Source organism: Dioscorea cayenensis, chromosome 15 (genome assembly GCF_009730915.1).
Source record: "Dioscorea cayenensis subsp. rotundata cultivar TDr96_F1 chromosome 15, TDr96_F1_v2_PseudoChromosome.rev07_lg8_w22 25.fasta, whole genome shotgun sequence".
In the NCBI taxonomy this organism is placed as follows: domain Eukaryota; kingdom Viridiplantae; phylum Streptophyta; class Magnoliopsida; order Dioscoreales; family Dioscoreaceae; genus Dioscorea; species Dioscorea cayenensis.
In genome coordinates, this window is record NC_052485.1 from 1,517,756 (window position 1) to 1,534,284 (window position 16,529).

The following is a 16,529-nucleotide window of genomic DNA, read 5'->3' on the forward strand; positions in this document are numbered from 1 at the left end:
GGTTCTTGATGTTTTGCAGGTGGAGATGGTAACGGTTGCTATTTAGGACGCTCGCACACACACTGACACACACACTGATAACTGTTAAGAATGACATGAATATATTATATTGACTATTTAATGAGGCGTTCTATGCTTTATAAATGCCCAGATCCTTCAAAACATAGGAAAGGATAATGCTGATTAAGTGCTTGCGGAGTGGATATTGACGTACATTTTGGTACTAGATTTCTTCATGTATATCCTTGATGATATTATTTGAATAATAATCACATGTGCAGTTATTGTGTCAGCCAACTAGATCCACCGTCCTATTAATTCCTTAAAAAATATAGAGCAGTTGGTTGGCACAACTGTGTATCAAAGAAGCTTCATTTCTCTCTTAATTAATATCTGCTTGGGAGAAAGTTTATATTATAAAGATGAATGACAGCTTCATTTGGCTGTTCTTACTTTCTTAGTGGCTATTATTAATCAAGCTCATTATTGTTTTCTTCTTTCATAATATAATGTTAGCTTCTTGTGGATTCAAAAAGCAATTATAATGCATACATATATATATATATATATATATCCTAATTTCAATTGCTTATGCACTTAAAGAAAGGCCTAATGAGTACTAGAAGTTATAAACAATGTTAAACAGTAGGAACATTGAGGAAACGATCTTCAATGTAACATTTTAAAAATGTTTAAGGCTGAATATTTAAAAATTTAAAATTCATCACAATGTAACATTTTGTTTTACTGTTTAATCACACATTTTTCGAAAAAAAAAAAACAACTAACTCTACTGCCAATAACCATTATAATCAAAAATCATTCGCATGTTTATTTCTTACGTATCTACAACTTCAAAAATCAAAAAAATTCCAAGCTAGACAAGACTCAATCAACAAAAACAAAAACCCTTAGTTTTTTTGAGAATCTGCCTTCGCATAAGGACTAATCATGCTAATCATGACGTGACGTAAACTCTCAATCATTTTATTTTAGTGTGTCATTATTTTTGTTTTTATTTAGCCAACTTTTGCTATTTTTTTTGGGCCGTTGGATTTCAATCCAGCTGCACATCGCTCTATATAGCGATGTAATCGCTGTGCATTATTTATAAGAGCGATAAAAAGTGGGATGTCATGGTGCTTTTAATCGTAACCATCCAATCAATCTTGACAGAGATGGCCCGAATCGATCACGATCGTCCCAACTCTATTAAAAGTATCTAGTCAGTCATCTACGACGCCTACGAACGTCCGCAGATGATGTTTAGCCATATATATATATTATAATCGCTAACAATAACATTCTTAAAAATAATGTTGCTTGTTGTAAATTTATGTTTCCATTTGGTGTTGATAAACAACAACAACAACATTAGAAATACATAGTACAGGCTATGGGCCCAGTAAATTTATGATATTGTTATCTTGAAACTGTTTTATATTAAATCTGTAGTTCCAATTAAATAATAATTGACTTAATGATAAACAACAACATTAGAAATACATAGTACAGGCTATGGGCCCAGTAATAAATTAATAAACTGTCCAGCAGCAACATCTATCTGGGTTCCATTGCTGACAGAGTAACATCATTGGAAGTCATTGCGAACTCATTTGATTCCATACCAACACTTGGTCCTGCACAAAATGCAGGCTTTGAGGAAGAAGAGCGGGGCAAACCCATTAGAGACCCCAGGGGCGTGCACAAGCCTCGGTGGAATAAGTGGGGACGGGGCCGCGCTCACGTGGCGCTGGAACCACTCGTACACAATCACTATTCACAACTCCCAGGCTTTGAAGGAGTTTGAAGGGACACACAGTGATTGTTCAGCATGAGAACCACCACTGACATGCTGGGCCTGCTTGCTGGATCTTCTTGAACACATAATAAACCAATCTGAATACATCTCAATGCCTCATTTCTTGACCAGTGATCCCCCAGAGATGGGTCTAGTATCTCTGAGATTGTTTCTCTGCCATGTCTGTTAAAAAACATTTGAACATTTAATAATTACAATGTGATGAGATTCGATGAAGTTAATTTGCCATCATACTTACATAGCTTAGCAGGTTGTTTGCTTCTTCAGTCTTAAGAAAATTGCTGTTCTTTTTTCCAGTCAGAATCTCCAAAACTAAAACACCAAAACTGAATATATCTGACTTTGATGAATACTGACCACGCATTGCATACTCTGGAGCAATGTATCCACTGCAAACCATTGAAATTAAGTGACTGCTTAGAGTGAGCTTCTTATTTGATCCTTTTAGAGCTTTGAGTTTCTACTTACAATGTTCCAGCAACTTGTTTTGTAGTTTCCCTAGTTTGATCACAACCAATGAGCCTGGCCAAACCAAAGTCTGCAATTTTTGGATTCATGTCCTCATCCAACAGTATATTGCTCACTTTAATATCCCGATGTATAACCTTTAGCTGAGAATCTTCATGCAGATATAGCAATCCACGGGCGATTCCATTGATGATCTTGTACCGTCTTCCCCAGTCTAGTTGCTCATGGTTGCTAGAATCTGTTTCATAAACTCAATCCTCAAAGAATTATACAACTACAAAATGCCCCCAAAGATTTATAGTTGAATATAAGAAAGCAGAAAAAGAAGAGAAGCAAGTACCAAACAGAATGGTGTCCAGGCTTCTGTTAGGAAGATATTCATAGATAAGCATTTTCTCTTGTTTTTCCAGGCAAACTCCCAAAAGCTGCACAAGGTTTCTGTGTTGAAGCTTTGCAACCAACAGTAATTCACTTTTCAGCTCTCTTATTCCTTGTGCTGAACCACTTGAAAGCCTTTTGACTGCTATTTCTCTGCCATCAAGCAATGTGCCCTGTGGATTAAGTGGATAAATCCAATTTTCACATTTGAATGACTTTGAATCAGTTTTAAGATCAGCATGATGATTTTCACATAATGAAATTGTTTTTGAAATCAAAGAAACAAACTGGAGCTGCTTTGCCTTGTAAACTGCACCAAAGCCACCTTCTCCAAGTTTATTCTCATTAGAGAAGTTTGCTATTGCGTTTCTAAGAGTTAATAGATCAAATTGAATCGAGTCTATGCTTCTGATTGATCTGGGTCTGGGTCTGTCACATCTACAAAAAGATAGAGAAAAAAAAAAGAAAGGTTCTATGCATGAAAGACTGAATCAACCTGATTAACAGTACTTTTCGTTATCCATTAACAATAAACTGGATTTTTAGAGTTTAATTCTTTGCTTACACTCACAGGGAATTTTATTTGCCAACCTCCTTTTCTTCCAATAGCAAATGCAAATGGTGCAAATTAGCATGAAACTAACGACCAGAGGGATGGCAACGGCGAGAACTATAACATAGTTATGTTTGTTTCCTGCATCAAGGAATGTTCAAAATTATCGGCAATTCTGCTTCAAGCACCAAAATTTGTAGTTATTGTACCTTCTCTTTCCACTGTGACCGTCGGAATGGACGTGGTTGAATTGGTACCATCAGATTGAAGAGGAGAAACAGGAGGGAGCTGCACCATGGAACTACCACTATAGAATGAATTCACATCATACCTGAAATTGCACCTAACTCCAAGAACTCTCAGTCCTTGCTTATCTTGATTACCAGGAATTATACGGAAAGAATCAAGCAAGCATCCATAGCACTGGTCTCCTGACAAATCCAGAGTGCACTGTGCCTGGCCATATATTTTGGTGTTTGATACAGTGGAATTGGCCTCCCCTGTGGCGTATTTCCGGGATGAGTTATAGGATGCATACTTGGCTATCATATCCATCAACTCAAGCACAAGCTTATTAAACTTACCAGGCCCATTAACGCTGTGGTCGTCCGGCATGACTGGTGGTGGATTAGAGTTTACAGTGGAAGAGACGAAGTTCTGGTTGGAATAACGGAGGAAACAGGGGTCGTACCATACGAAAGCAGCCTTGCTGTTGGGGCATAACTGGAGGATGTCTTCACTTGCACCGTCAAGGCAGCTCCGGCAAGTGGTCTTATTGATGTCACCACTGCACAGGACCATGCCGTACACCTGGTTGGGTACTCTGGCCACTGTGTTGCAACGTCAAAGCACATTGGTTCCTGCCATTGTTATTCAACCTTTCCATATAAGGTGCAACTTATTGCATTGTTGTAAAATAATTACATTACAAACTGCAGAAATGTTGATGTTACAATATGGACCATTTAGTGTGAATTATATGACAATCCTCATGATATGAAATTTTGTTACACTAAATAAGCACTTGTATATCCACTCCTGATCTAATACTCGAGATTAAGTCATAGCGATCCTCTGAATGGTTATACTCATGGTTAACACCTTGATGCACCGGTTGAATTCTCTTATCATCCTGAGAGGAATCACATAATATTATTTGAGCTTGGGAAGATGCCTTTGGTAGCATAGATATTTGTCCGCTAAGAATTGCTAATCTTTGGCTTTCAGAAAGCTGCTTATTTTGTGATACTAAATCCATGCCATTTTCCACCAATGGAGCAACCAGTATAATCAAGCTCTCCAAACAAAGAGCTTTTTCCAAAAGAAACTTCAGCAACCTGATCTCATTTCTCCATCCTTTGAAGTTGGTCATCTTGATCACCCTCAGGTGGCTGAAATCAATATCTTGTGGCGTTTCCATTGCCTTTATAGCATGGTTTGCATGAACAGGATCTTCTTCTTTCTTTCCTCTCATCTGTAAATCCAAGTAGAAAAGCATCACTTGATTAGTAGTTGACCTTGAAAACAGAGATGAATAATGGCCAAAGATGATACATAGACAAATACATACTTGAATAAAAAGCCTCTCAATGGAAGGACATGGGCAAAGGTGAAAGAAACCATATACAGCATCCAGGTTCTCATCTGTCATTGAATCTACAAGAAGCTGTAGTTCTTGCAGATTATGAAATTCAATGGGGAAAACTAGTTGTCTGAGTTCTGCAGTTAACATTAAATCCTGAAAACAAGAAAACAAGAACCAGCCAATCAATTAATAACATCTAAGAACAAAACAAAAAAAGTACTTACAAAAGCTAACAAACAGAGCATACCTTGAGAATCACAGTGTTGACAGTAAGAACCTTCACATGAGAAAGATCAGGGAACAAGCTGGCATAATCTTGATCGGCATAATCTTGATCATCATCCTGGTTGCACCCCAACGGGCAGATAAATGCATCCGAAAGTGATGAAACATTGATTGTGTGACTTCTAAGGTAGTGCTTCCCATAATAGTGAAATGATTGCAAATTTGGTGCAAAAAAATCTGCAGGTGAAACGCGTCCCAATCATCAACCAGAGTTAGCTTACTGAGTCTCTGTTCTGGAGCAAGTGTCAAACTAAAAAAACTGCGCCATCTACAGCGTTAATAAGGCTCAAGCTCTCAAGCAACTTGCAGTTATTCAGTAAGTTTTCAAGGTTGTCTTTTGAGATGCTGACATGCTTGATGAGACAAAGACTGGAGTTGGGTCCAATTTGTGAAACTGAAACAAGATGAGTGCAAATCACAGCGACTCAAACTCAAGTGTGTCAAGGACTTGCAATCCAACAAACAATCAGGCAATGTAAAGAATGGGCGTTCATCATGGAAACGACCATCACGAGGGTCAGTGAAACCTTGGGAGAGATCCAGATTGAGTTCTTTGACACCTTTACTTGTAGCAAAGGAGATCCATCTCTGGATGTCAGGAAAGAAGATATCAAAGGGGAGAAGTACACGCTGAACTTTTTCAAGGTTCTTGGTGTGTTGCAGTTGGAGCAGGTAACGGTTGAGACAGAGGACAAATTCTTTGGGTGATTGGTTTGTGGAGAAGTCCTCAGCAAAGTCTAGAGTTGTGGCAGAGAGAAGGTTGTACTCCCAGAGGGATCTCCATCTTCTCGAGAGGACACTGGTCCTGATTGCTGATTTTAGAGGCATCAGAGAGAGATGATGGTTTGAAGGATTGGATCTGGTATGTCACTGATCCTATCAATGCTTCTTCCCATCCTAACCTCTCTCTTTGTTATTGGTTCCACCGCTGCTTCATCTTTATTATTATTATTATTATATAATGATGAAACTTCTCCTTCTCTCACAAGACAAGACTAGCCAAAAGTAATTAATAAAGTTGCATGATGTTACTTACACATTGGCTTCTGAATTAAGCATCTTGGTCAAAGGCTGTGCCAACAAGATTGCAGTATATAATATATATACTTAAATACATTTGTTATCCTACCCGTATGTATTTACCCCAAACTGTGAGTGAGCATGTAGCACGTCACAGTGCCCGTTGGTGAGGTCACCACAACAACATTCATGATGTAGAGGCCGCCAGATTAGACTGGTCTTTTCCCGAGTTTGTGTCCACACGTTTGACACTTCGATTCTTGATTCCCCATCTATCCTTTTCTGTATCCGTACAAAACTAAGATCATCATCCCAGCAACATAAGCTGGCTTGAGTTAGCAGGCACTCCCACTTCACCCATCCATGGTGATTGATGGTGTACCTCATGCAGACCTTGTTATTGTTATTATTAGTATTACTGACCTCTCCGGTGCTATCAGCAGACCTCATATATCAGTCATGTGAGGACACCGGCAACTATACCACAAACAGCACCTATCAATCCAACCTCTTAACTCTCCTCCCATCCCTCCTCTCCAATGGCTCTGTTTCAGGCTCCTACGCCAACACAGTGGGCAGCATACCCGACCAGGTGTACGGCCTGGTCCTGTGCAGCGAGCGACACCAACACCACCAGTTGCCGGAACTGCCTCAACGTTGCAAAACAAGACGTCCTGCAGTTATGTCCCAACAGCAAGGGAGCTGTCGTATGGTACGACCCCTGTTTCCTCCGTTATTCCAACCAGAACTTCCTCTCTTCAAATCTAAACTCTAATCCACCAGTCCTGACGGACCAACAGAGCGTTAGTGAGCCTGATAAGTTTAGCGAGCTTGTGAGTGAGTTGATGGATATGGTAGCCAAGTATGCGTCCTATAACTCGTCCCGGAAATACGCAACAGGGGAGGCCAACTTCACTGTGTCAAACCCCAAAATATATGGCCAGGCGCAGTGCACACTGGATTTGTCAGGAGATCAGTGCTATGGATGCTTGCGTGATTCTTTCCATTTGATTGCTGGTAATCAAGATAAGGAAGGACTGAGAGTTCTTGGAGTTAGGTGCAATTTCAGGTATGATGTGAATTCATTCTACAGTGGTAGGTCCATGCTGCTGCTCCCTTCTTCTTCTTCTTCTTCCCTCCTCAGTCTAATGGTACAAATACACCTACGCCCGTGGACACCGAGGAAGGAGAAGGTGGGAAACTGCACTACTTGTCCCTGCAAACAACCCAGAAACTAAACTTTCCCATTGATGCGTTAGTGGAACTGCTAATCATTTGGAGATCTCTTGATGCAGGAAACAAAAACAATAAGGACATTGCTCTTGCGGTTGCTATCCCTCTGGTCATTGCTTTCCTGATAATTAGCACTATTTGCATTTGCTTCTGGAAGAGGAGGAGGAGGTTGGCAAAAGAAATTCCTTGTGAGTGTAAGCAATGAATTGAACTCTACACATCTAGTTTATTTGTAATGGATAATGATAAGAGTACTGTTAGTCCCCAAAAAAAAAAAAAATAATAATAATAATAATAATAAATTCAATCATTCATGCATAATATTTTCTCTCTTTATTTGTAGATTTGACAGATCCAGAGCAGATCACAAGCGTAGAGTCAATTCTATTTGATCTATCAACTCTTAGAGATGCAACAGCAAACTTCTCTACTGAGAATAAACTTGGAGAAGGTGGCTTTGGTGCAGTTTACAAGGCAAAGCATCTCCTCTTTGTTTCTTTTGATTTTGAAAAGTTACAATTAATTGAATGCTTGCCATTAAATTGTGTGAAAATTGGATTCTGACCATCAATAGCATTTTCTTAATATGGTGATCCACTTAATCCACAGGGCATATTGCCTGATGGAAGAGAAATAGCAGTTAAAAGACTTTCAACTAGTTCAGGGCAAGGAATAGGAGAGCTAAAAAACGAATTAGTGTTGGTTGCAAAGCTTCAACACAAAAACCTTGTGAGGATCTTCGGTGTTTGCCTGGAAGAACAAGAGAAGATGCTTGTCTATGAGTATGTTCCTAATAGAAGCCTTGACACCATTCTGTTTGGTATGAGTCTTTGTTCTTGTTCTGTTTTCTTATAATCAACTATAAACATACTCACACACTGATTAAATCTTTCATCCACGTCTTGTATATATTTGTTCAACTCCTTATTAGGCATTTCATAGTTTTGTAATTCTTTAAGTGTCGAGTTTGTGAGACAGATTCTATCAAACGTGAGCAACTAGACTGGCAAAGACGGTATAAGATTATAAGTGGAATCGCTCGTGGCCTATTATACCTTCATGAAGATTCTCAGCCAAAGATTATACATCGGGATCTAAAAGCGAGCAATATATTGTTAGATGACGATATGAATCCAAAGATTTCAGACTTCGGTTTGGCTAGACTCTTTGTTGGTGATCAACTTGGGGGAACCACAAGAAGAGTTGTTGGAACATTGTAAGTAGTAACTCAAAAGCTCTAAAAAACAAACTTGAAACGCATTCTAAACAATTATTTGATTTCAATTGTTCCCAGTGGATATATGGCTCCAGAGTATGCGCTGCGTGGGCAGTATTCAGCTAAGTCAGATATATTCAGTTTCGGCGTTTTAGTTCTGGAAATATTGACTGGGCAAAAGAACAGTAATTTTCTTGAAACTGGACTAGCGAAAGACCTGCTAAGCTATGTAAGTATGAGTGCCAAATTAGCTTGATTGAATCATCATATTGTATGGTTACCAATTGATTGACTGTTTTCCAACAGACATGGCAGCATTGGAGGAAAAGAACAATCTCAGAGATAATAGATCCATCACTCGGTGATCACTGGCCGAGAAGTGAGGTATTGAGATGTATTCATATTGGTTTATTATGTGTTCAAGAAGTTCCAGCCAGCAGACCGAGCATGTCAATGGTGGTTCTCATGCTCAATAGCTACTCAATGTCCTTGCAAGCTCCTTCCAAGCCTGCATTTTTTGTAGCACCAAATGGTGGCATGAATTCAGATGCATTCCAGAAAGATAATTGTTTTTCCGCTGGTGAATTCAGTCGATCAACAGACAGTTTTATCCCAATGACTTCCAATGAAGTTTCCATATCAGAAATAGAACCCAGATAGATAAGGACGAAGTTTATTTGACTGACTTGTAAAAAAAATTTAGAGCTTGCCAGAAGAGTTTTCTATATGAACAGGAATGCTTGACTAAAAGCCTTGTTATTAGATCTCATAAATTCATGTGTTCTATGTAGTGTGTGTTTCTCGGTGTTAATATTTGTTGTGGATTATTATAATGCTTATAGTTCCATCCGAAATCTTTACACTTGTGATTTAGTTCATAAACTAGCTGCTTTTTACTCCACTGGATACAGCTGTTGGTGTGGGAATTTAAGAGTCCTGGGTTCAAGTTTTCTTTGGATGCAGTGGTAGTAACAAGTCCTTAACTATGATTGTGGGCTTATAGCGCATATTCCATGTTATTGAGTGAGGGCATACAGGTTAGACGATGAAATTCTTGACTCATGCGTACTTTCATTGCCAATATGCACTTGTCACATATGTATATAAAAAAAATTCATACACTTTACAAGTAATTCAAGTTTACATATCAAAATGTAAATTACTTATCTTTTTATTTTGTAAGAAAAGTATTATACAGGGAGCTTTAGGAGTTCGGACTTGTTTATTTTGTAATATATATATATATATATATATATATAAGAGCCTATGGTTTATTTTTTTAATATGCAATTTGATAAAAATATTTAAAATATATTAAAAATAAAGTTATTACAGAGACAAATATAACAAAATACAACACAAAAGGAAGAGGTTGATGGGTACATAGGATAAATCAAGACCATAAAAAGTACATAAGTCATGCTGAAACACCAAGCCACCTGAGATGGTTAAGTGGCTCAATAAAGTATTAAATGTTGAACAGAAGATGGAAAAAACGGAGGATGGGGGTAACCTTGACCTTGACAAGTTTAATCAGGGCCTTCTTAGGAAATGGTGGTGGAAGTTCATGATGATGCCTGACTGGTGTGGCACTGTGGTCATACAATTTAACTATGGTTGGACTTGTTGGAATATGTACTCAAGGCACAGTGTCGGATCTCTTACTTACGGAAAAAGGAGTTATTAAGTTCTGCCTGGCCTTAAGATGTTATATCCTACATAAAGTCCAGTCAGGGATGAAAACTCTTTTTTGGAAAGATCAATGGCTGGATGGTAGAGCTCCAATGTACCTGTGGCAGGATGATTTTGCTACTAGCCATTATCCAAATGGTACAATCAGTGACCTCGTGTATCTGTTGGAGAGGCCTCCTTTTATCGATATTCCGGCTTTGTGATGTTCCAGAGATTTATTGAGGGCTCCTAGCGAAGCTTTGATTAATCAGAAATAGTGGAGGCTAACTGGAAATGGTGCATTCTCAGTTAAATCTCTTTATAATTTCCTTATTGATGGAGGTTTGTGATGCCATGTTGTGAAGTTCTTTTGGATTAGCACGCGTCCAAAGAAAATCAACCTCTTTAATTGGCTGGCTAGTGTAGAAGGACAAAATACTTTCTTTGGAGAATTTAGCTAAACGACGATGTAACCGTCTGCCTACGGCTAATTGTGTGTTATGCCACTCGAACTTGGAATCTGTGACCACTTGTTTTATATTGTATTGTAGCTAGACAGGTGTGGGCCTATTTTGGGCGGGTTTTGTAGCTGCCGGAACCACCTGGATCGATGTCGGTGGTCTGGGGTTCTTGGAGAGCTTCTTTAGTGCATTCATTTAGAGTTATGTGGAACCTAGTGATTAAGGCTATTGTGTGGAACATTTGGTTTACTCAAAATGATTGCATTTTTAATGCCATTGTGGTGTTTGTTCACAGTTTATGTCTAAAAGATTAATCTTATGTTTTTGTCCTGGTTCCCAACAGCATTCGATGGTCTTAAAGAGAAGATGGAGGTACCTATGTCGATTGTTCGGTGTAGCTTGGAGTTTTCTGTCCGCTCGCATGTGGAGGAGATTGCCAAGGTGCCATCTTCCAAGGAGTCTGCTGACCACGGTGCAGGATAGCGTGTCTCTTGATGCGGTTTGGTGGAGACTTCTCGGTCTCCTTTTTGTATTTTGTAGTTTTTGATCCACAGTTAGTGGGTTTATCTCTGTCTATTGTTTGCCCTGGTGGTGGTTCTATATACTATTTTCAGTTTTAATAAATGTGGTTTATCCACCATTTAAAAAAAAATGTGAAAAAAAAACTAAAAAAACTAAAAAGCTTCCAAGAAATAATTGCTTAAAAAATCATCCACCCTATGGGATGTCAAGGTCATTGGTCATACCTCGGTCTAGAGGAACTCCCAATTCATAGAAGATGGGGTAATTTTTTTGGTAGGACACCAAATTATAGTTTTTTCTTATTTTGAGATCTAATGGTTACTAGAAAGATTTTGTTTTTTTTTATGATTTAGATACCAGAAATTCTCTGTCAGAAAATACACAAGACATTGTCCTCTCAACTGATAATTTCATTTCATTTCTCGATGAAAGAATTTTTTTACATTAAATCATCAAAAATGAGATCAAATTTCCTCAAGTGACTATCTAGTGAAATAAAAATTAAAATTAAATAATTATTTTTGATTCAAATTAAAAATTTAGATTAAAAAAATCATAATTTGATACCTATATTACATAAAAAGAAATTAAAGCTTTATTTGATTATCACCATAGAATCCTCCAAACTTAGCTGCTATGCGTTTTGGACTACAGTTGACTACAAACAATAAATGATAAATCATGATAAGAATTGAAATGGGTGAAAGGAGACTTTGAGTGAATGTGCGTGCAGTATTAATCCTTTTCTAGCTAAATGTTCTCAAACATAACCAAAATGAGAAGGTCCTAAATGTGTTAACTGTTAATTGCTAGGGTCAAGGCTGCGCCTTTAGAAGGATCATGTCTTGGCCATCGAGGTTGAACACCGTCTTGACCAAGTCAAACGAATCCGAGAAGAAGAAGACGAAATCGAGAAAAGTGCCGAGTATTATCCAAGGCGATCTAATTGCACAAATAGGGGTTTAACAGATGTCACCAGATTGAAGTACTTTGTCATGTGATTAGTGCATGAGAGGGGTGATAAATCAAAGAGTAATGTAATGGGGATCAGTGTAGTGGATGATATGTAACCAATGTTTTTAAACCCGGATCGGACTAGCTGGTCCGACCGAAAAATCGGGAATCGGACCGCTGTCCGGTCCGGGTTAATGCTGAGTTTTGACCAAAATTGAAACCGGTCAAACCCGGATAAAACCGACGAACCGGCCGGTTGAACCGAAACCGGAAAAAATCCGGTTTTTTTATTTAGGTTTAAGTTTGATCTGATGATCTCTTTTGGAATTTCAATTTCTCTCTGTCGCATACTCCTCCCTTGGGCCTTAGCCATCCGATCCCCCGATCCCCTAATCCTCGATTCCCCTGCGACTCTGCGAGGTTTGCTCCCAGCCCCCGGTGTTCCAGCATTGTCCCGACTCAGTGACTCCCAACTCCCAAGTCCCAACTGCTCGCTGCCGCATTCAACCATTTGATCCCCTGAGCTGAGAGGAAAACGTCTTTCAGTCTTTGTGCAAGGCTGCCACTGCAAGCTTCCAAGTTCCAAGTCAGCTATGCTATTGCTTTCCATCTATATGAAGGGAAGATTTACAGCATTATTCGTGACAATGTGAAGAAAGATTTGACTTCTTTGCTTTCCATTTGTATCCTGGTTTGATACTTTGATGCATGTTTTATTTTCTTTTACATTGTTTTTTGTTTGTTCCATAATTGTTTGGTTGCTAATACATTCAAAGTTTTTGGGTGTGAAAATATCTGTTTTAGTATCATTAATAATATAAAAGCTTGATTATATTTTGGGCAGTTGATTGTGTTACCTCTCTGAAATTTGACTTAATGGGTGGATAAATTTTCATATAGATGTATGGATGTCGTGGTTAATTTGTTAATTATTTACTATGTTGTTGATTTTGTAGACTTTCATATAGATGTTGTGGTTATAGTTGTTAAGTTTTGTGCAATTTTTGGATATTTTTTTCTTTTTGAAAATTTCAAAAAACTATTTAGGATTATATATATTTTTCTTGATCTCAAATTAGCTTTTGTTGTTATGATTTTATCTTTTAATATATATTATTTAATTTTTATAAAATATTTATAATTTTATATTATTTTAAATATATATTTATGACATCATCCGGGTCCGATCGAATGGGTCATCCGATCCGGACCGATCAACCCATGACTCAAATCGAGGGTCGGGCTTCGCGATCCGGTTTTTAAAAACATTGTATGTAACTAATTGATGAAAAAGGTTATGTTGCCAAGCTTTTAAAGTGTCATCCCACTCGAATGGACAAGCCACTATTTATATTATTCATTGTGCACGAGGGATTCAACTTTTGCGCTTTATTGTTGGGTATACCAATATTAGTGAAAAGCTCATATATTCTTTCTATTGTATTTACGGTATTTGATTTCCTTCTATCAATTAACTCCAGCCATTTATATATATATATATATATATTAATAAATACAATAAGTGCAATAGTCAGAGGTGTGTGTACAATAAGGAATTAATCGTTCGGCCGTGCACTTTCACTCCGTGGCACCCTATGCATGAGAGACCTTCATTGCCTAAGCATAGTGTACCCTTGCTCATGATGTAATGAGTGCTCAACTTTTGTATGGGTGAGAATGCCTTATCCTAACAAATATATATATATATATACATATGCAGCAGATGACATACCATAATAAAGTATTTTTTTTAATAATTGAATAATTAAATTGTAGTATCCAAGAATAAAGTTCTTGATGACATTTGAAGTAGAGTGGCTTGCTCACATTTCTCAAAGATTTTTGTAATATGAAATAAATGTGGATAAACCACGCCTTTATTGAATAAAAAGAGAGCAGAGAGTACAAGATAAAATCTCTCACCGTATGAGGAGAGGAACTAAAAAACAACGAGGAAAAATAAAAGACAAGGAGAGAAGGAGCTAGGAAGGCGGAAGACACCGTCTGGTCCCTCAGGCCTATCCAAGCCATCAAAAGGAGCAACTACTCCTGCGCATGATCAGAGTCCGCTTCTCCAACAGGGTTTGAGTCTCTGGCGCTGTAGAAGTTAAGAGAGCGCTTGATTTTCAGTGAAGCTTCAGTGAGGACTGGTTGCTGACTATCTCCTGTAATTGAGAACCAAGAGAGGAGCATATTAGCAGTTTTAATAAAGATATTGAAAACCGGTAAAACAGTCAAATGGAAAATACGAGTGTTTCGTTCAATCCAGATATTCCACAAGATTGCACGGGAAATAAGATCCCAGAGGGTTCGGTGTTGTGGGATAAGAGATGGGATCCAAGAAGTCCAAAGAGTGGGAATTGAATGTGGAGAAAGGTTGAAACCAAGGATTTGAGAAAAGAAACCCCAGAGACGATTGGAGAAATCACATTCAAGAAAAAGATGGTTAACATTTTCTGAAGCTTTGTGACATAGAACACAGGTGTTTGTGGAGCTTTGAGTGTTGCACCCTCTTTTAAAGAGATTTGTGAGAGTGAGAATTTTATCTTCACCAGCGAGCCAGCAGAAAAGAGTTATTTTGCTAGGACAACGGGTTTTCCAGAAATGAGAATAAAGTGGACTACGCATTCCACCATCAATGAGGAATTTATAAAATGATTTGACAGTGAATTTTCCACTTTTTTCCAATGCCGAGGAATAGAAATCTTCCTGACTATGAGAGCAATCTGGAATGATCTCTAAGAGATTGGATAGCATGTCTGAGGGAGCAGAGTAAAAGAGAACCTACGGACAATTAATGAGTTGGATGAATTGTCTAATATTTATCCAAGGAGATGTACAATCCGAAAAAGTGTTGGCGGAGGTCTTTGAGCAATTGTCCATCATGCCAGCGGTCAAACCAAAGAGATGTGTTTGAGCCATTTCGATGATTTTGTGTATCTGAGGATCGGAAGGGAAGTAAAAGTAGAGTTCACTCCTGCCCAAAAGAAAGATTTGTTTCTAGGTGGGTTGTGGAACAGGATTCCATTTGGGCTACCAATTGAGTAATTATAATGAATGATTTTAGCCCAACTACTGTCAGGATTACAAGATAATTTCCACCACCACTTCCCAAGTAAAGCTTTATTAAAATCACGAAGGTTGAGGATTCCCCAACCTCCCATTTCATGAGTCCAGTGATTCTATTCCGAGCAACCGATCGATTCCTTTTGGAGCTTAGATCAGGGACCTTTCCAAAGAAAAATCTCTTGAATTTGATCAATATCTTTGATTACCCAGGCGGGGAAGTTTGAATACCGACATCCAATAAAAGCGGGGACGATTGAGAGTACGTAAATTAATGAGAGTTAGGCGACCTCCAAGAGATAGGTAGTTTGTTTTCCAAGGGTGAGCCTAGATCGAACCATTCCAATGAGTTTTTGCCCAATCAATACGTCTTGGCCTTCTTCCGGAAAGAGGAATCCCTAAATAAGTGATTGGCAAAGCAGTTTGGAGCGATTAAGAATTCGGCGGAAGTGTGATGGGGTTGGAAACCATAGTGTGTAGAATACAGCAGACTTTTTCGAAAAGTTGATGGAAAGACCCGGAAGACCCCTCAAAGAGATAAAGTATTAATTTGATGATTTGTAGGTCTTCTTGTCCTCCAGCTGAGAATATTAAGAGATCATCAGCATATTGCAAATGACAGAAATTGATTAAATGATCCAAAGAAACACCCACTAACACTTTAGATCTAAGAGCATGGAAGAACATGGCGCTTAGGACATCTGTAGCAAGGGCAAATAGTAGAGGTGATAGAGGGTCGCCTTGTCTCAGACCTCTTTTACATCTAATGTAACCTTGAGTGGAACCATTTATAATGAACTGAGTTTTGGCAGTACTAAGGATGGTATGGATCCAGGAGAGCCATCTAGGTCCGAATCCTCTAGCAGCAAGGACGCTATTGATGGTAACACTTTGTAATATTTTTTAATTAAATAAATAAATAATTTATTTAATTATTATATAGGAATATGTAGAGTGCTCTCAGTGAGACGCTATTGATGGTAACACTTTGAAAACCTAGGATATAATATAGTTGCTCGCGGCTGTTCAGAATTAGATAATAATAGGTGCTATTATGAAAAAAGAGCCAAAAAGTAATAATTAAGGTGGATGATGCTATCAGTTTCTATACAACTGCACCATTCCTGGTCAAATGCAGTAAAAATTAAACAGAAACCATAAGGTGACAGTCTGCCTTTGTTCCAACACTAATGATACATAGTTGGTGGTGAAACAAATGAGAGAGTTAAGATTGAAAGAAAATTCCTATTTATTGTTGACTAAATTTTAATTTAAAAATAATATTCTTCTGTTAA

At 38.2% G+C, this 16,529-nt stretch overlaps 3 protein-coding genes and 1 pseudogene across 3 annotated transcripts; 1 reads left to right on the plus strand and 3 right to left on the minus strand.

The window, feature by feature from the left end:
* Window positions 1–1,657: 1,657 nt before the first annotated feature.
* On the minus strand, window positions 1,658–4,022 carry LOC120277220 (cysteine-rich receptor-like protein kinase 10). Its single transcript, XM_039283974.1, has 7 exons — window positions 3,431–4,022; window positions 3,260–3,362; window positions 2,971–3,106; window positions 2,631–2,841; window positions 2,291–2,528; window positions 2,061–2,211; window positions 1,658–1,984 (listed from the first exon to the last, which is right to left on the minus strand). Exons 1-7 carry the CDS (start codon window positions 4,020–4,022, stop codon window positions 1,919–1,921), a joined length of 1,497 nt encoding a protein of 498 aa, XP_039139908.1. The 3' UTR covers window positions 1,658–1,918.
* LOC120277102 lies at window positions 2,835–5,278 on the minus strand. Its single transcript, XM_039283850.1, has 6 exons — window positions 5,054–5,278; window positions 4,792–4,959; window positions 3,806–4,695; window positions 3,431–3,721; window positions 3,240–3,362; window positions 2,835–3,106 (listed from the first exon to the last, which is right to left on the minus strand). Exons 2-3 carry the CDS (start codon window positions 4,951–4,953, stop codon window positions 4,234–4,236), a joined length of 624 nt encoding a protein of 207 aa, XP_039139784.1. The 5' UTR covers window positions 4,954–4,959; window positions 5,054–5,278; the 3' UTR covers window positions 2,835–3,106; window positions 3,240–3,362; window positions 3,431–3,721; window positions 3,806–4,233.
* A 58-nt stretch (window positions 5,279–5,336) lies between these two features.
* Window positions 5,337–5,919, minus strand: LOC120277221 (putative F-box protein At1g49610). The gene is made up of 2 exons (XM_039283975.1): window positions 5,556–5,919; window positions 5,337–5,485 (listed from the first exon to the last, which is right to left on the minus strand). Exons 1-2 carry the CDS (start codon window positions 5,917–5,919, stop codon window positions 5,337–5,339), a joined length of 513 nt encoding a protein of 170 aa, XP_039139909.1.
* Window positions 5,920–6,396: 477 nt separating this feature from the next.
* LOC120277106 lies at window positions 6,397–9,420 on the plus strand (annotated as a pseudogene).
* Window positions 9,421–16,529: the final 7,109 nt, after the last annotated feature.

Bases quoted from the DNA above. Each gene is read 5' to 3' on its own strand.
- LOC120277220 (XM_039283974.1), bottom strand. From the start codon at position 4,022: ATGGTCCTGTGCAGTGGTGACATCAATAAGACCACTTGCCGGAGCTGC. The intron at 2,842-2,970 runs GCAAAGCAGCTC...CTTAATCCACAG, and splicing joins GCTTTGGTGCAGTTTACAAG to GGCACATTGCTTGATGGCAG. The intron at 2,529-2,630 runs GTACTTGCTTCT...TTTATGAAACAG, and splicing joins CCTGGACACCATTCTGTTTG to ATTCTAGCAACCATGAGCAA.
- LOC120277102 (XM_039283850.1), bottom strand. From the start codon at position 4,953: ATGTTAACTGCAGAACTCAGACAACTAGTTTTCCCCATTGAATTTCAT. The intron at 4,696-4,791 runs GTATGTATTTGT...TTGGATTTACAG, and splicing joins TTGAGAGGCTTTTTATTCAA to ATGAGAGGAAAGAAAGAAGA.
- LOC120277221 (XM_039283975.1), bottom strand. From the start codon at position 5,919: ATGCCTCTAAAATCAGCAATCAGGACCAGTGTCCTCTCGAGAAGATGG. The intron at 5,486-5,555 runs GTTTGTTGGATT...ATCTTGTTTCAG, and splicing joins ATTCTTTACATTGCCTGATT to TTTCACAAATTGGACCCAAC.